Below are 19,137 nucleotides of genomic sequence, written 5' to 3'. Positions count from 1 at the left end.
ATCCAGGAGAACGGTGACCCTGGCTTGGGGCGAGCCGCGGTGCCCTACCAAGCTGGTACCCGAGGCTTGGGAACGCGCAGGTCTTCCAGGAGAGCAGGACGGGAGATACAGGCCAGCCAGGATGCTGGGAGGAGGGTGGCGCCCAGGCCGGCCACCAGGGGGCAGCCAAGCCCGCTCCTGAGAGCGCCGGGCAGGCCCCGCCCCCAAGCCCGCCCCCGACCCCCGTCGCAGTCACGTGGACCCGGCGCGGCGCCCCCGTGCCACGGTGGGTGGGCGCCTCCTGGGCACGGTGCCCCCCGTTTGCCGACATTCATCTCTCGCCCAAGCGATTGGGCCCTTCATCCCGCCTTGCCCATGTCACGACACACGGGCCCTGTTCTCGCCCCCGTTTCACGGAGGACAAAGCCCAGGGGCGTGGGGGTCGTCAGAACCGGCACTCCTTGCGCCTGTCCCCGCCACGCCGATTCTGGCGTCCTCGCTGGTCTCCAGGTTTCCACTTCCAGAACCTTCTCCACACAGCAGCCAGAGGGTAACAGGGGGACTCTGAGCTTAGGACAAACCAGATTCTGCCCTTATGCCTTTGCTGCCTTTCACCAGAATCCTGCTACTTGCCTCCCTCCTTTCTTTTTTTCTTGGCTTTTTGGGTCACACCTGGCGATGCTCAGGGGTTACTCCTGGTGGTGCTCAGGGGGACCATATGGGATGCTGGGAATCGAGCTCCGGTTGGACGCGTGCAAGGCAAACACCCTATCCGCTGTGCTATCGCTCCAGCCCCTGCCTCCCTCTTTTCTTTTTGGGTCACAACCCAGCCATGCTTAGGGGTTACTCCTGGTGGTGCTTTGGGGGACCATATTGGATGCTGGGGACTGAACGCAGGTTTGTCATGTGCAAGGCAAATGCCCACCTGCCTACTATCTCTCCACCCCTCCTCTCCTCTCAATTCTTACCCACTCTTGTTGGGGGCAACACCCTGCAGTGCTCAGGGACTATTCCTGGTTCAGTGCTCAGGAGTCATCCTTGGAAGTGCACGGGGCACTGACCATATGCAGTGCCAGGAATCAGACTGAGGTCAGCCAAGTGACAGGAAAGGGCCCTCGCTCCTTGCTCTCCCCCATCCCACACAGGCTCAGGTTCCGAATGAAATGCTCTTGGAACACTCATCGTGGGCCTCTTGGTCTGCACTCGCCTCACAAGCATGCTTCGCTTCTGTGATTCTAATGGTTCCGATTCCAAAAACTCAAACCACCTTTGGTGGATATCCTGTCTACAGCTATTGCTGTTCTTGTTCTTTGGGGTGTGGGGGAGTGGCCCTAAGCAGTGCTGAGGGAGTTCAGCCACCCCTGAAGATACCTGACCCGGTTTCCATGCTCACCCGCTGGCCTCTAAGCACCATCAGCATGTCCCGTGGGATCTCTAAAATGTCATCTTGGGGAGCTGGAGCCATAGTACAGCAAGGAGGGTGCTTGCCTTGCTAACCCGGGTTTAATCCCTGGCACTCTGTATGATTCCACGAGCCAGTCAAGAGTGATCCCTGAGCTCAGATCCAGGAGTAAGCCCTGAGCATCACCAGGTGTGGCTCCCCTCCATTAAAAAAAAAAAAAGTCATCTTGGCCGGAAAAATAGCTTCAAGGCTGGAGCACTTGCTTTGCATGCAAGAGCCCAGGTTTGATCCCTGGCACCCCAAGTCTCCTGAGCACTACCAGGAGCAACCGCCAAGCACTGAGCTGGGAGTAGCCAGAGTACCACTAGCCATGGTCTCAAACCCTGACATAAAATATGTCATTTCCAGTCCGCTCTTCCCCCATACATATTTTTTGTGTGTGTTTGTTTTTTGGGCCACACCTTGCAATGCTCCGGGGGTTACTTCTGGCTCTGCACTATTACTCGTGGTAGTGCTCGAGGGACCCTGTCGGGTGCGGGGGATCAAACTTGGTTTGGCCATGTGCAAGGCAAATGCCCTCCCCGCTGTGCTGTGGCTCCTTTCCCTCCTTCCCGCTAGATGTTGGCTTTCTTGCTATACTGCATCCTGTGTCTGCCTCTGCCCTACGATAGCCGAAGTCACCCTGACCCTGCTGCTTCTGTGCTGAAATGGAAGTGTGGGAAGGTCTGGGCTCTGCTTGCTGCGGATGCCCGCTGCCTACTGAGTCCTTGCCGAGGGGGCTCAGGAAGCCCGTGTTGCATGGCCATTTCACCATTTCTCCTCCAGTTGTCAGCTCCTCTGGGCAGGAACTGGCTCTGCCCAGGGTGGAGAGCTTCAGGCTGAGAGGGAGGAAGGGACTTGTCCAAGGCCCACCCCCATGGCAGCAAGGCCAGCGCCAGCCCCAGTGCCCTGCAGCCCTCCTTTCCCCGGCCCACACAAGAGCACCCAGGCCCTATTCACTGAGTCAACACAGTTTATTACTGAACTGCACTTTCACCTTCACACAGACTATTTCAAAGAGCTGGAACAAGTGAGGGGCGGGGGCGGGGGAGAGGCAGGGGCCCCTCAGGAGCCAGGACCCCCGGGCAGGGCAGGGCAGGGCAGGGCAGGGAGCGTCAGGCCGTTCGGTCTCCGGGCACCAGCTCTCCACGTGCACACGCACAGCAAGCCAGCAGCTCCTCACACATAAATACAGACACGCTTAACAAAAATAGTATATCATCTTCACAAGGAATAAAAACTAGTCTCGAATATGTACAGCAGAGAGCCCGGGGTGGCCAGGGCTGGGCCGGGACCCCCAGGGTGACAGGCCATGAGCGGAGCAGAGGAGGGAGGGAGGCCTGCGGGCTCCTGGCCGGGGCACCCTCCCCTTGGCAGCCCGGCTGCGCAGGCGGGCCGGGTCGGGCCCTCTGCTGGGCCGCCTTCCCGCTCTGCACTGGGCTCCTTCCTGCCCTTCCTGCCTGAGGTAGGGAAGACCCGACAGCTCCCCTTCACCTCTGCCAAGGCCCCTGAACAACCCCTGGACCAGAGGGGCGACCGCCTGGGGCGAAGGTGCCGCAGGCTGATCTTACAGAAGGCGAGGCAGCTGAAGCCATCGACAGCTCTGGGGTGCCGTCCCGGGCCCCCCGTTGGTCCCTCAATCACGGTCATGGGAGCCGGGAGGGGAAGGGGACCGGGGTGGTGCTGCCAGCAAGGCCCACCCTAGCTTTGGCATGGGGTGTTTCCTGCAGCTCGAGCCCCTCCCTCCCCGCTGGGGGACGCTGGGCCTGGGGGGTGGGGGTCAGGGGGGGACTCTGGCCAGGCCAGAGGTGGGGAGAGGGTCCTGGTCCTTGCTTCCTTATCTCAAGCAGCCTGAATTCCTAAACTAGTCAGAAGTGGCCCCTCCAAAGCTCTTGGGAAGCGGGGATGAAAGAAGGGGAGTCTGGGTCCTGGGAGGGAGGGGGGCGGGGTCAGGGGGTGATCAATTCTGAGGCCACAAACATCAAAACGAAGGCAATCTAGTCTCTTTCTGGGGAAAAGGGTCAGAAAACTCTCCAGCTCCCTGGCAGGAAAGCATTCCTGGGGAAGCTAAGGGATAAGGGGGTTCCACCACTCAGGGAGGGCCCTCCAGCGCCCCCAGTCACACCCCCCACCTGCCAGCTCCCATGGGGCAGATTTTGGGGAAACCTTGTGGATCTGAGGCCAGGAGAACTGCACTGTGGGGGAAGGCGGCGCTCACAGAAGAAGCACGGTGAATCCTAGAAAACTAACTGCGGGGCCAGTGGAGGCCCAACCCGGGGCGGGCGGTGTGGGTGGCATGGAGTAGTTAGTTCTCCTGGTGGCGATGGTGGCCGGACAGAGGGGTGTGATGAGGAGTGGAGCGGGCTGTGAGGGTGAGGGGGTGGTCAGTGTCTGGTCATTTCCGGCTGAAGAGCGAGCCCAGCAGAACCACGCCAGCCACAGTCACGCCTGTCAGGATCCAGCGGTTGATGCGTTCCTGGCCCTTTCGGCTCTCGGCCGCCGCGTTGTTCCCGTAGAGTTCCACAAAGGTGTCCTGCGGGCGGGAGGGAGGGAGGAGAGGTGCTGGTAAGAGCTGGGCACAGTAGGCACGCGCGGGGAACTCAGACCTAGCACGGGACCCACTTTGGGCCGGACAAAGGGATGGGTAAGTGGGGAATCTGCCCCACTCGGCAGAGAGGGGAGCCTGGCACAGCCGAGAAAATGCTAACGGGAAGGAGCCTGCCCCCAGGCTGGAGTGAAGGAGGGGAGAAGAGAAGGCAGGTGGCTGGTGGCTGGGCAGAGCTGGAAAGGAGGTGATGGGGCGGTGACAGTGCAGGGCCAGTGGGAGCCCTGGAGGGGCTTCCGGTTGCGGTGAGGCGCAGCACTCAGCCAGGAGGCGGCCCAGCCCCTCCATGGGGAACTTCCAAAGGGGACTCGCTCGGCCAGAGGGTCTAGCCTTGACGAGCGAGAGTACAGTGGGCAGGGCACCAGCCTAGCAGGTGGCTGACCCGAGTTCAATCCGTGGCATCCCAAATGGTCCCCCTGTGCAACGCCAGGAGTGATTCCTGAGAGCAGAGTCTAGTGAATTGCTGCGTGTGACACTCCTTCTCCCTCCGCCAACAGCGCCCCACCCCCCCCAACACCAAAATCCCAACCAACCAGAGGCTTTTGTTCCCTCCAGGGGCACATCCAGCCAGGCGGGTTGCTGCATGGCAGAGCAGGGGGGCCAGCTCTGGAAGCAGGCACGTGCATGTCTCTGTGTGTCCCTGTCCGCAGGGCTGTGTGTGTGTCCCCCCCCCCCCTCCCCCCGCCACGAGGCTCAGTCCAGTGGGAGGGAAGCAGCCGCCAGTCAGGAGGGAGGCACGTGATGCGGGGAGGAGATTTGGGCCCAATCAGCAGGGCCCAGGGCGCTGGGCTCAGACTAGCCTGTGGGGCAGGGAGAGGGAGCTGGCAGTCCCCTTTAATGAGGAAGCTCCGAACCCCAACTGTCCTCTAATCCTCTCAACAATGCTGCAATTCAGGATGTCTTTCCCCTCTTACAGACCAGGAAGCTGGGGGGGGCCTCAGCGGGAGGCCAGAGAGGGGGGCCTGACCAGGTCACCTGTCTTTGTCAGGGGTGGTGACAGATGGGGCCAGACACCCAGAGATGAGTGCGTGCCCCGAGGGAAGGGATCGCTGGCTGGCTCTGGGGCCCGAGTCCGATACCTCTACCGGAAGTCTACCCTGAGGGCCGGCATTTTCTGTGCGTAGGGCCCACCATCATCATCGACCCCCGGACTCACCTGAGAAGCCCAAAGGACTGATGAATACCCGCCTGACCTCCCCCCCCTCCTCACACTCCCCCCACACACACTGGTTCTCCGCCCCTGGAGACCAGGTCCCAGCACAGGCGAGCTTCAGCTCCTGCCCAAGGCCTGCTCCTATGGTGTCGCCCCTGAACCCCCCAACCCGGGACCCGGCAGCTTGCCTGGAGATTCCCCGGTTTTTCAGAAGCAGGGGGCGAGGTGGCCACCGCATCACTCCCGACTCGCCCCCGCCCCAGGACCCCCCCCCCCCCGCCCGCCCTGCACCTGCAACACTCCACACTCCCTCTGCCAGGGCTCCCTGGAGCCGCAGTCTCCAACAGCTCCAACAGCTGGAGTTCAGGGAGGAGGTCACCGCTCTCACTGTCTGCCGCCCTCCTTTTCTCCCGGGGACTGCTCAGACGCCAGCCCTGTGGACGCCCTCCCTGGCCACCTTGTCTGAAAGGGGACCCAGGCGCAAGAGTATTTTTTTTCTCTTTTCCCTTTTAGTCTTGTCTTCAGGGGAGGGCCACACCCCACACACTATAGTACTCAGGGCTCACTCCTGGCTTTGCACTCAGGGATCATTCCTGGCAGTGCTCGGGGGACCATAGATGGTGCCAGGGATGGGGGGTGGGGGGGGGGAGTCAGCCACCTGCAAAGCAAGCATCTTACTATACTATTGCTTTGCTCCAGCCCCCAGAAGCTATGCCTCTTCTGGGCTTCTGGGTCACACCTGGCAATGCTCAGGGGTTGCTCCTGGCTCTGCGCTCAGGAATTACTCCTGGTGGTGCTCAGGGGGACCATGTGGGATGCCAGGGATGTAACCCTGGTTGACCTCATGCAAGGCAAATGCACTAAACACTGATATCATTCCGGCCCCAAGACGTGACACTCTGACTTGCCTACTGCACTGGCAGGGCCTGATGAGAGGTCAGATCCCATTTCGTTTCACTGCAAGCAGGGCCTAGAGCAGCTGTTGTTGTGGAAGTGGGACCACACGCTCCTGAGGGCCAGGCACTGCGGTTCTAGTTCGCGTTCAGCAGAATCCCCAGAGAGCCACAAATTTCCCATTTTCATAGAGACAACCAAGGTTCAGAGTAAGGATGCTTGCCTGAGGTCACCCGGCTAACAGGCGGCAGAGCCAGCACAGGAACCCAGGAAGCCTGCCTGGCGGCGGGCACAGGCTCCTCTCGTGAGAAAGGACTGTGAGGGTGAGTCCAGGGGGTGCAGGGCCGGGCTGTGCTTCCCCGCCACCCCTGCGGTGGTGGGGGCGGTGTCCAGGGCCATGGGGACAGGAGGCGGTCAACATCCTCCACCCTGGCTGGCCCCTGCAGGTGACGGCAGGCAAGCAGATTCCTACACCAGTTTTGACTTCTCTGGTCCCAGATGATGAGAAAGGCGCAGGAAGTCACGGAAAAGCTTGATCTGTGACAATGACAGGGAAGAGACCTGGGCCACGGGAGCATGAGAGAAACGAGGCCGTGGCCGAAGGTCCTGCGATCCCAAGGGGCTAAAAGTCCCACAAGAAACCAGGGACACTGGGGCTGCAGCCAAAGCGCGAGGCCTGGCTCCCTCTCTGGGAACTTCCCGCAGCCCAGGGCTGGCAGGCACGGAGGCTGTGGGCTCGGGGGCCGGCCGGAGTAAACAGGCTGTCCCCGCACGGGCACAAAGCACTCACTGTCCAGGAACGGCCATTCCAGGGTGGAGCGAGCATTTTCACGTCAGCACCACAGGGAACAGGCCGCCCAGCCCCCACGCCCGCATTCCTGGCCCGGAAGGCTCCCGCGGCAGGCAGAGTGGGAGTCCCAGAGGGCCTCGGATTGTGGGGATTGCTTTTGCAGAGAGCAAAATGGGGCGTGCTGTTCCCGGGCGGGTGCCGGGGAGGCAGCGGTGTGGGCATATTTAGCCCACGGTTCACACGACACACTTGGAAACAAACACAGCCATTTTCTCAGCGGGCGACTGCTCTGGATAAATAAACAGGGCTGCACAGCGCCGGCCTGGAGAAGCCGAGATAAGCCCCCCGCCCGCTTCCTGGTGGCTCTGGCCGGAGTGGGGACAGTGGGCTCCGGTAAGCTAGGCAGGCGACTGTCTCTCCAGCAGGCTTGGGGGGGGGGGGGTCTGGGGGGGAGAGAGGGCAGTGTTCAGGGCCATGGGGGACAGGAGGCAGCTAACATCCTCCACAGAAGGCAGATGCCCCAGTCAGCCAGGCCAACCTCCTCAGCTTCCTGCAGTTTCCAGCGGCCAGGGAGTCCAGGTTAGGAAACAGGGGGTCTCTGCCTTGCTGGTGGAGCCCTTTGTGGGGGGAGATGGCTCACGAGGCAGGCCCAAGGTGTGTCTGCAGGAGAGAGGCCCAGGCTCCAGCTCCACCCCTGCATGGTCTCCTGAGCATCACAGCGGGCGATCCCCAAGCACCCCTGGGAGTCACCCCTCAAGTACCAGTGGGTGTGGCCAAAAGTCAAAATAGAATGTGGGTCCCCGGGAGATGCCAAGGCTGTGAGCATTTTCCAATTCCTCCTTCTACCAGGCAGCTGTGGGTGGGTGGCGCTGTGCCACACGCTCTGGGCCCGTGCCCTGCCCACCAGGTCCCCTCCTGGTCATCTTCCCTGCACCCATCTCCCTCTGCTAACCGCCCAGTCTCAGCTTACAAGACTCCACCGTGTCTTCCCAGGGGGGTTCCTGCTTCCCCGTCCTTCCACTCAGATGTGTGTCCCTGCAGTGACCCCAGGGTCCCGTGCGCACCGTCAGTCTGTCCTGAGCCCCCGCCCCCCTCCCCGGCGGGCACTGCAGCCCCAGCCACGAGCGAGGCCCCGTGACAGGGCGTTTGCGCTGGTGCCGCTCCCGCCCGAGCCTGGCTTGCTCGATGAGGCTGATGTCACCCCAACAGGTGATGCAAAAAACTCTGGGCTATTACACTGCGTGGCTCTCCAAGGGTCACACGCGTCAAGCTGCGACACCGACAGTGATGGTCTTCAAGTGCCCTGGGAGGCAATTAGGGCAAAAAGGGCCGCAAGACTCGTTGGGAGTAGGGGGTATGGGGAAACGGGTTCTGTTCAGGAAGAGCAGATATACATGGGCACGCTGAGAGGTGTTGCGGCTGGGAGACGGCTCCTGGGGAGGGAAGGGGGGCGCAGAGTGTATCTGGTCGCCGCACAGCACACCTGTCTGGGAGGGCCTCTGAGAAAGGGAGGTTCCACATGGGGTCTCCCCCGCCCAGGGGGTGTTGGGGATGGGGTGCCATGCACGCACGCCAACCCTTTCTGCCCCCAGCCCAAGGGGGGGGTTTTGATGAGAGTTGAATGACATGGTAATAGGCTCACGGAAGAGAAAAAAATAAATCTGGGGCCCACAGGAGAATGTTCCCACAGAGCAAAGGTGCAGAGGAGCTGAGGGACTCCCTCGGGGGGCAAGAAGAAATGGCGCTCTACCCCTCCCCCCCCACGGCTGGTGTACCCCGTCAGGGATCAAGTCAGGGAGCTAGAGCCCTTTCCAGATCTTTCCTCAGCCGACCGTCTCCAGCTCGCTCTCTGCCTAAAGGCTGTTCCCCGGCACACAGTGTTGGACAAGCCAGGGGACAGGCTGGCATGGACAATGGCCGAGGGCAGCAGCCCAAGTGCCAAGGACACCTTGCTTGGCCACAGGCTGCTGGCCCCGCTCGAGTCGGCCCAGTCCTCAGTTCCCACCCGTCTCGCTCCAGGCTTTCTCCTCACGGCGCGACACCGGTCACTCTATCTCCCTGGCACGGTATTAAGAATCGCTCTGGTGACAGTGGGCTCCAGCGAACATGCTCATGCCTTCCCTGTGGGTGGCACGTTCCCCTGAGCTGTCCTCCCTGACCACAGGCACAAGCTCACCTGCCTGAGGGAATGAACAATTTCTCAAGCCGTCTCCCCTCCTAGCCCCTGGGCCATCCTGCCACTTGTATTTTCCAGAGCCTGGTGCTGGGCCTGTAACACAGCAGGTGCGTGTTGAATAGCCTTAGACGAACAAGGGAAACTGCTACTTACACGACTCTAACGGCCGTCTCTGCTCTGTATATGTGGAAAGGGGGCTTCAGGGCGCAGCACTCAAAGAAGAGGTGCGCCTCGGGCCTGCTCATTCTGACACCCAGCCGCTCTCTGCTGATTCTACCCCTTCCCACAGAGAGCCCAGAGCTGTGCCTGGGTGGCGACGGCACCAGCTGATGCTTCCTGGGTTCCTCCCCTCCAAGGAACAATCCTCGGCCTTCCTGACACTGAGTCCTGGGACGGGTGACCACACTCTGCATGCCCGGGTCCCACAGCAGGTGGGTGAGCCGGCTGGCCTGCCCGGCACCAACAACGGAGCGCCGATGCCGATACTCCAGACCTGATGCAGTGCTCTGTTCCCTTCCAACAGGGTGAGGCTCTGGGCCCGGCACAGGGGTCGAGGCACAGTACCTGGCTGGCACGTGTCAGTCCTGGGGCCTGCTCCACAGCACCACCAGGCTCAAGCACTGCCGGGCTGAGATGAAGAGAGAACCGTTACGGGCCAGGCGGTGCCCCTGAGTCCAAGGGAGCGCCTCATTCTAAGCGCGGGAACACCAAGACCTATCCAAAGCAGGGAAGCCAGTTTTGAGGCGGGGGCACCAGGAGTAGCAACAAGCCTCCTTATTCTGGGCCAGGGCCCTGGTCCCTTGAGGAAGGCAAAGGTGGCCCAAGGTCAGCAGCTGACAGAATGTGTTCTGGTCTCTCATCAGCTGAGGGGAACTGGGTACCACAGGAAAAGGATGTGACGAAGCCCAGGAGGGAAAGTGAAACCCTTCCGTCCTGGCTCCAGTGGGGAACAAGAGTCTATGCCAGACGGGCCCTTCCTTCCTCCAGGCCCACCGCTTCCTTCCTGCAGTTATTTTGGGAAAGAGGTAGGTGGAGAAGAGGAAGGGGCTCCCAGCGGCCCAGGGAAAGTGCCAGGAACAGCGGGGCACGCCAAGCCCTGGTCTCCTGGTGGCCCCAAACCACTCACAGTCATGGTCGGCCCTGGGCCTCAGTTTCCCCGAGGGAGAGGCGGCTAAGTGCCTGCTAAGTAGACAAGCAAGGCCGTCCTTGTTCAGCGATCCCGGGGAGATGGCAGAAAGGGGCGGGGGGTTGGGCGAGAGGAAAGGTCTTATCTCTCTCCTGGCAGCGAGCTGCAGGCAGCGACTCGGAAGAAGTGAGGTTTGTGGTTGGAATCCACTTCCCTTGGCCTTCCTGGGGGAGCCGTTGGGTGCAGCAATGTGAGAGGAGCACAGACTCTCTCCTGCCCTGGGAGACCGTGGGCCGGGAAGGCAGGGGGCGGGGTGGGGTTACTCTGAGATTACTCCTGAGCTGTGCAGGGACTTCAGTCTGCGAGCCCGGCCGCCACTCCCCTCCTGTGCCTCAGTTTCCCCTGTGCTGGACGCAGAAGCAGTAGTGGTGTGACCGGGGGCTGTGAGTCCTGGGCGAGGGCAGGTGATCTTGGGGCTCCCGGCTGGGCAGGGCGTGTGTGCTGGCGGAGCCATGCCATCGGGGCTGTGGGAATACTCGGGAGTATCCTCAGAGCCAACTGCATCTCTCTCCAGCTCCCCACCCCCTCAGCAGCTGCCAGTCTCGCCTCCCCCACATCCTCCTCCCCATGAGTTCTAAGAAGCTCGGCCTGACAGATGTGCTCATTTCTCAGAAAAGGAAGTGGTTGTGCCGGGAGGAGATAACACCTCCGCTGGGGAATCGAGAAAGCTATCGGTCCAAGCAGCACGGCGTGGGCGCTCCACCTCCTCAGCTCAGAAGCAGGGTGCCGGCTCCGCTGCAGAGCGAGCACCCAGGGGGGACCGACTGGGCACACACAGGCTCACCGAGAGGGGCTCACGGCCTCCCTCCCTGGACCCCAGGGCTAATACTCCCCGAGCACTTACGAAGCACCAGGCAGAACGCGAAGAGCTTCCTTAAGTATATGAAATCACTTAATCCTCACAATAACCCCAGGAAGTATGTGCTGTTATTATTCTCCAAGTCACAGATGAGGAAACAGGTGCAGGAAGGTCAAGTGACCTCCTGAAGGTCACAGAGTTGATGGGGGGGGGTGTTGGGATTAAATCCAAGCAGCCTGGTTCGGGGACCGGAGTGATAGTACAGCAGGTAGGGCGCTTGCCTGGCATGCAGCACCCCTTATGGTCCCCCGAGTCCCAAACAGGACCCTGGCCAGAGCCAGGAGTAAGCCCTGAGCACCACAGGGTGTGGGCCCGAAACAAAACAAAACAAAAACAAGTGACCTGGTTCGAGCCCAAGCCTGAATGGGCCCTGGGCGGCTGCGCATGTGCACTCTTTCCTAGGAACTAACTCTTAGCTCACTCCTGGCGACTCCCTGTCCCCTCTCAAGTAGAGGGTCAATGCCCGCGAGGCTCCTCCCAGCATCCAGGGGGACAAAGGAGACTCACAGACGTGACCTTCCCACTGGCACTGGCGAGCTTCCACGTGATGCTGCAATTCACCCTGACATTCCATTTCCTGGAAGGGGTTCAGAGAGGTGGCACGGCCAGGTCACACGGCAGGTACCCAGGGGTTCATCTCATCTCTAGGGCTGTCTCTGCTTCCCTCAGGCACTGTGAGCTCGTGATCGGGGACCTCCTCCCTCTGGGTTAGAGCACTGCACCTGCGAGCAGCAGGGACTTACGCAGGAGGGGCGGGGGTAGCAACCTACAGGTGACACGGGTGCAGCCTCTGGGGCCAGCCCTCTCCCTGCACCTCCACTGCCTCCTGGGACCCATGCTGGGAGTGCGTCGTAGCGCGAAGCAGTCAACCCCTCCTTTCTGCTCGAGCTGTCCCCAGTCTGGTGCCGGACACGAGGACTGAGACTCGGCAGAGGCGGGAGCACTTCACTAGTTCTAGCACTTCTTACTAGCTTGCTTGGGGCGAGTTCACTCTCTGAGCTGGGACTCTGGAAAGGCCTGGAATTTCCTCATCGCAGCATTGTGATGACGAGGAAAGGACCTCACCCATGGAAGAGAGTCTACTAGGTTCTTTCTCCCGGACACGTACTGCAAAAGACCCAGTGATGAATAAGGGAAGAACGCTAGCAGCCAGAAATGGGTATGTTCGCATGTTCCCGCAAGGCCTGAGCACCGGTCTTTGAGCCTGCAGAATGCCCAGGCTTGTCTGCTCAGGGCCAGCTCTGGAGGGCCAGGCCTGGCTAGGCTCTGCCCCAGGGCCTCAACCTCCTCACCCCAGCACTGCCTCCAACTAGCCCAGACAAGTCCCGAGTATTTTCAGCCACCTTTATCTGATGGGGAATGTTTGGAATTCCACAGCAGAAGGCACTGACCCTGGAGGATTTGGGGATGGGAGCAAATCCCTGCAAACCACCCCCCGCCACCCGTCCCCCACACGTACACACACTTCTGAATGCTCATCTCCTCACCCCTTATAACCGAGACCTCAAGGCTCCCAAGGAGTTGCGCTTCCTCCGCTCCCATTCCTTCTGGTCTTGTCCCCATCTGTCTCTATCCCAGCCCATAGTGAAGACCTTGAGGTCTGAGAAGGTGAGAGGAGAGCCGGGAGAGTGGAGTCCAGAGCTGTGGCGTCCAGGGCAGGCCCACCTGGAGGCTGGTCAGACAGGTTGCACAAGCCCACCACCTCTGTCGCCACCAGGGGGCCCAGAAGCTACTTGCTGTCCTACCTGATGTGGCATGTGACCACCCAGAAATCTTTTTCTGTTTTTGTTTTTGGGCCACACCTGGCAATGCTCAGGGATTACTCTGAGCGTTGGCTCTACACTCAGGAATTACTCCTGGTGGTTCTCTGGGGGACCATATGAGGTGCCAGGAATCGAACCTGGGTCAGCTGCATGCAAGGCAGCTGCATGCCCTATCCTCTATACCCTCTCTCTGGCTTCTCACCCAGATATCGTGAATGAGATGATCTGCAGTTCACAGAGGACCTCCTCTTTTAGTTTGATTTTGGGCCACACCTGCCAGTGCTGCGGGGTTACTCCTGATTCTGTGTTCAGGAATTACTCCTGGTGGTGCTTGGGGATCACAGGGGATGCTGGGGATCGCATCTGGGTCTGTCATGTGCAAGGCACATGCTATATACGATCTCTGTGGCCCAAGAACCTCTCCTTTTATGGATGGAAAAATGAGACTCAGAAGACGCGACTGGCTTCCCCATGACTTCCTGAGCAATGCTGGGACCTGGTTCAGTGCCTGCCTGCTGTAGGATGAGCCCAGAGTCCTGCCTCTAAGCGAGAACGGCTGCACAGGCTTGGCAGTAGGAGTTGAGTCCGTGGGAAGCACCCAATAAATGTTATTATTTTGTATAGCTAAAAATAAGTGGCCTCAATTGTGCTTTCTGTGGTGTATCTCATTATTTGTAGTCACAAACATAGAAAATAGCAGCGAATGTTTACGCGATACCTGCCTGAATTTTCAAAATCTTGCTAGCAAATTTCCCAACTCCTCACCCCCAACCCCTCATTTTTCTGATGAGGAAACTGAGACCGTGTGAGACCACCGGCTACTGAGTGCAGGTGGAACTCACCAGGATAAATGGCTGCTTCTTCACCAGAGGGTTACTAAGCTCCGTCCGGAGAGCTGAGCCAGTATGCTGACTCCTTCCATTCCCAACTCAGTCCCTGCAAGGCCAGTCCCCGCCCCCATGGCCCTCAAATCTGGCTGTTGTCCTCGAAACCCATGTGATGGCAAGCAGCTTTGGTGGAGCGGTCAGCTGTATTTTCTATGACAGACCATGCCCCATGTTGTAGGTTGACCTACGTGGTTTTAGGAAGGATGAGACAAGATGCCCGGCTTAGCTTGAGATATGCATTTACTCCATACATTGGTATCAAGTGCCCACTAAATGCCAGGCACTGTGCTAAGTGATGGTGATAGAACAGTGATTAAATCAGATGAAAGTCCCTACCGGTATAAGTTTATAATTTAATGGGAAAAGTCAGAAAATAAATATCTCGGATGGTAATGAGCACTAAAAAGGAAAATAAATGAAAGAAAGAGGGTTAGAGAGAAACCTGGAAGGCAGCAGGATTAGAACCCGTGTTTGGGGAAAGCTTCCCTGAGAGGGGGCTCCTGGCCAGGAACCAGAACAAAGGAAGGGAGCAGGTACTGCAGGGGTGGAGGAAAGGCGGAGAAGAGCAAGGCAAGGCCTACGGCAGGAACGGAGTGCGGTGCTGCAGGAAAAGGAAACAGCCGGAAGGCGAAGGCAAGTAGACCAGGGAAGCACAAGACCAGCAAATCCTTCCTGCTCCGCTTTCAAAATAGAATTCTGAATCGGACTGCTTCTCATCTGCTTCCCCGAACCCAGCCGGACGGAGCCGCCACCTGTCTCCTAGATGAGGACCCCTGAAAGCCATTTCAGGACGCTGTCTTGTCCTAGGGTGACACGCGAACATGGCAGAGTTCTGGGTAGAGGACGAACACGATTCGACTTGGGCTGGAACAGGGGCAGACCCTGGCGCCACTGTAGAAGTGAGAGGTCTGGCAGAGAGCAAACCTGCAGGTGAGGGGTGGCGGTTTGGCCTGGCAGGGGCAGGGAGGCATCTGGGAAGCCGCCAGGGTCAGAGTTCTTTTAGGAAAAGTGGAGCTGAGAGGACTGATGGGCTGCGGGAGCCACTTGCCTCTCTGGTCCTTCGCTTCTCATCTACAAAGAGCAAGAAACGAGATCTCTGAGGAACCCCCCACCCCGCCAGATGGATTACTCTGGGGTCCCAGATGAAGAAAGACAAACTTATTTCGACTCTCATGGACGTAAAGCCCTGGAGGGTGGAAGGCAATGAGAGGAGGAAGGCAGGCGGCTGGACAGAGGCAAAGGGCAGGCAGGGGCAGTCCAGGCCACGGCATGAACATGGCCCAGCAGAACAGAGTCGCTGAGCCGCCAGGCCTGACGCGTGGGGGGTGTGTCAGGAGAGGGCCACAAGAGCCTGAGGGAGCGAATGAAGGCAGGAAGCAAAGCTGGGAGGCCAGGGGCTATGCAAGAACTTCCCAAGTTCTTCCACGTGAGCGAGAGGTGAACCTGGCTCGAGGGATTCCAGTCCTGTCATCCCTTCTGCATCCAGAACATTCCAGGCTGCAGCTTGAGTTCCCATTCCTCCTGAGTGGGGTACTGCGAAGTCTGAGTGCCAATGGGCTGGAGCGCAGGAAGGAGCTCGGCTCCAAGCGGTCCATTCTGGCCACAATTTCAGCTTCCTTCCTCTGGCCTTAGCCATGTGTCACTGCTCTTCTTACTTAATATTTTTCGGTGAACTGTCTCCTTTAGAAAAGTTTAGATTGGGCTGGAGATAGCACAGTGGGTAGGGAGCTCATGGTGCCCCAATCAAGTACCACCAGGCGTGATCTCTGAATGCAGAGTGAGGAGTAAGCTCTGAGCACCGCCAGGTGTGCCTCAAAAATGGGGACTGGCGGGTGGGGAGGGGAATGCTTAATATCTTGGGGGGACCGTGTATTAAAATGTTTAATAATGGTTAAGAAGCCTAAACCTATTCTTCCTGCATCTTCCCCTTTCTTAGTGGTGGGCAGCTGCCTCCTTCCAGGCGCTGCCGGCAACAATATGGAGCCCTCTTGATACTCAGCTCTCACCTGCCAGGAAATTCCTTTGGGTCTATATTAAAAATCTACCCTGAATCCTATCGGTACCTCCACTGCTATCACTTGGTTCGAGCAAACATCATTTTCTGCGGGTGTCTAGGAGAGCCCCTCCGGCCGCAGTCAGATCCGAATCATCCACCCCCGGAGGAGAGCCCCACACCCTTCCACGCAAACCTTCCTCCTCGACCACTTTCTCTTCTGCTCACTGTTCCGGCCACACTCACCTCCTCACACTTCCTCAAACATGCTGAGCGCACGCTTCTCACCTCAGGGTCTCTGCATTTGTTCCCTGGCTCCCCTCTCTGGGATGTTCTTTCCAGTTACACAGTTCACATCCTCAGATGGTGCAGATCTATACTCAAGGCTCAGAGAGACCTTTCCCAATCAATGTCTTGAAAACAAACACCAAAAGTTGCTTACTCATCCCTCACCCTTGGTCTCATTCTTCCTTTTCAGAATGTAAATGCCATGAAGGCAGCTATCCCGAGCAGCTAGAAGGGTGCGTGGCACAGAGTAGACCCCCAGTGTTTGCAAAAAGAGTGGAAAAATGAAAAGGCAACTTATCACATGACAAACAGCAAACTGGCACCATTTATCATGAATGGAAATCAACTGAAAATAAACGCAAGGACAATCCTTGAGCACAGAGTCAGGAGTAGTTCCTGAGTACTTCTGGGTGTGGCTCAAGCTGGAATGCCATGATTTTTCCCCTAAAGTCCAAGGCGTGTCATGTACAAACCTACAGATTCTCCTGAAGATCAACAGTACATAAATGATCAGGGTCAAACACCTCTCCAAAGAAGATACAGCGAGGGACAGGCCAGGAGAAAGCTCAACCAGTTGTCACACACATGTCCTCAGACCTGCCCAAGTGCAGACAAAGGGATGGAATCTTGGGACAATGCAGCCAGGTGGACCAACAGGGCCTTACTCAGGGGTTGGGAACATTTTCTTTTTGTGGAGGCCACACCCAGCAGTGCTCAGGGATTACTTCTGGCTCTGAGCTGAGGAATCACTCCTAGAGGGGCTTGGGGGAACCACACTGGATGCCGGGAACTGAACCCAGGTTGGCCGCGTGCAAGGCCAGCAACCTATCGGCTGTACTACTGGAGGGGGAGGAGGGGCAAGGAACTTTCTTCACTAGGCCAGGCACAGAGCTGGCAGCTCGACTGCAGAGAACAAAGGCCAGAGAGGAGCGTGCCAGGCGCGGGAGCCTCACGGGGCTGCACTGCGGGGGCCGGGCAGGCACAAACCTGTAGGTGAGGTCCGTGGAGACCAGACAGCTGAGAGCAGAAATAAAAACAGGCGAGGTCCCAGAGGGTGGCAGCTTCCATCCCGTAAACACCAGACAGGCCTGGGGGTTCAGGTGCAGGCCCGGGGGGTGCAGCCAAGCGCAGGGGTCGGATGGGACCGGGCTTCCCAGAGGACTGGAAGTGGAGCCGAGCAGAGGAACCGCGAACCCTGCTGCTTGTCACGCCAGACGCCAGACATTCGGAGGAGGGAGAGTGAGCCCCGCTCCCCGCCCCCACCCTGCAGATGGTCTCTTCCAGCACCCTCTGCAGCCCCAGCCGGCTCCGCCCACCCGCGCCCCCGGGCGACGGTCCCCTCTAGGGGAACATCCCTTTCCCCATCCCACTTCGCAAACATGGCTGCAGGTGCAGGGGCGAGAGCTAGGGCTGTTGGAACTGCCAGGCCGGCAACGCCTGACCTACATCTCCATGGTCGGGTGCATGCAAAGAAAAATACCAGGGATTTCCGTTGGTGTTCACCAGATGCAGCTGCCAAGCGAAGGCTGGGCCTTCCGAGGCCTGAGAAGCAGAGCAGGGCAAGGGGTGAGCCCGCGGGGAGAGGCACGGGTGGGTCTCCACATTCTTTCCTGGCCTTGAGAACCTCCCTAGATGGCAGAGCATTTTCATCTTTTTTTTTCTTTCCTGCCAAGGTTTTCCACAGAAGTTTTGGCTTCCTCCCACCTCCCCACCTCCCCATCCCTTCTCGTACATTTTCCTTGTTAAGGAGAGAGAGACTGAGGGGAAGAGGATGAGAAAGAGAGAAAAAGACTTCATTTGGAAGAGCAAACAAAAAAAAAGCCCTCTCCATTAGTTTTAAACAGAAAAAAAAAAAAACCAACTGGAGGCTTTACAGGGTCGTGTGAAAGGGGCCTGAGGTGTGAGGGGCAGCGGATTTACTCCCTCCCTGGTAGTGACTAGCTGGCAGTGAACAAGTCAAGTAAGCATCCGGGGCTCACTTTTCCCTTCTGCCAAGCATGGGGGTGAACCAGGCAATCTCTACGGAACCTCTCTTCAGCTCCAAGGTGCGATGGCCCTATCCTGAGGCTTCCCCTCACTCCCTCTGGGGAGCAGCAGGATGTCAGAAAAAAAAAATAAGCTCTCTAGGGAGACAAGAGGCCTGGGTTCTAATCCCAGCTTTGCTGTTTACTTGTTCACCGAATGAACCTGGCCAAGTCACTGCAGCACCGAGGGAGTCTCACTTTCTTCATACTTAAAACCGAACGTTTGAGCGCCACTGAATGGAACCTGATACCCATCACCCACAGCAGAGCCCGGCTCTCGCCCTGGCACTGCCCGTCCTTAAAACCCTAGAGATTCAATATGGGGGAAGAGGGTTCAAACCAAGTCTGTCTGTTCTTCTACCACAGAAATGTGAATACTAGGCTGGAGAGAGTACAGTGGGGAGGGCGCTTGCCTTAGGGAGGGGTTTCCCCACTCAAGCCCAGTGGAAGGTGCAAGTTATAATGTTTTAGGACTATCAAGCTCCATTTCTCAGCCTCTTTCTTCTATTCTGGGGCCATCCTCAGCAGAGCTCAGAAGCCTCCCAGCTCAGGGTCTGGGGGACCAGGCAGGACCAGGGATGGAACCCAGGGCTCCTGCACACAAAGCATGTGCCCCAACTCTGTGCCATCGGCCGGCTTCCAGTCTCGTTCTTCGTGCCCATATTCAGGTCATCCTTCCAGAGTCCCTTTGCCTGAAATCTCCAACACAGAGGCTAACTTGTTCTCTGAGAGGCCATGGAGCGGGGGGTGTCAGAATCCTGACCTGCCACTTACTTGTTGGGCAAGCCTGCTCCAATCACTCAGTTCTCAGTCTCCATGTCCACAGTTATAAAATGGGTATAAGATCTAACCCAGCATGCTCAATGAGTGTTTTCTATAATTAAAATTATGTTATGCAACCCATTTTCTTTGTACCTCCCACATTTGTAGATGATTCCATTTAGCTAAGTTGCTGAGAGCGAGGCCCAGATCTGTTTCTCTCCTCTCCCACTGGAGCGGTAAGTGCATGACAGGTGTTCAAAGAGCATGGTAGAGAGTGGGAGATGGGTTCTTCCTGAGGCATTATCCGTGGGGGCAACTGCCAACAGGCAGCCACCAA

At 58.4% G+C, this 19,137-nt stretch overlaps 1 protein-coding gene across 4 annotated transcripts in view; it reads right to left on the bottom strand.

Moving 5' to 3' along the window:
* Positions 1 to 2,375: 2,375 nt before the first annotated feature.
* LOC130030294 (bcl-2-like protein 1) overlaps positions 2,376 to 19,137 on the bottom strand; it is a 52,024-nt gene continuing 35,262 nt past the window's right edge. For all 4 annotated transcript variants that reach the window (XM_056121540.1, XM_056121542.1, XM_056121539.1 and 1 more), the window contains exon 3: positions 2,376 to 3,953. In XM_056121540.1, coding sequence (XP_055977515.1) covers positions 3,816 to 3,953 — 138 coding nt within the window. In that variant the 3' untranslated portion in view covers positions 2,376 to 3,815. The remainder of the gene's footprint in view (positions 3,954 to 19,137) is intronic.

Source organism: Sorex fumeus, unplaced genomic scaffold, assembly GCF_029834395.1.
Source record: "Sorex fumeus unplaced genomic scaffold, SorFum_2.1 ptg000044l, whole genome shotgun sequence".
Lineage (NCBI taxonomy): Eukaryota > Metazoa > Chordata > Mammalia > Eulipotyphla > Soricidae > Sorex > Sorex fumeus.
Note: the sequence above shows the minus strand (reverse complement) of the source record. Positions and strands in the feature narration are given on the sequence as shown.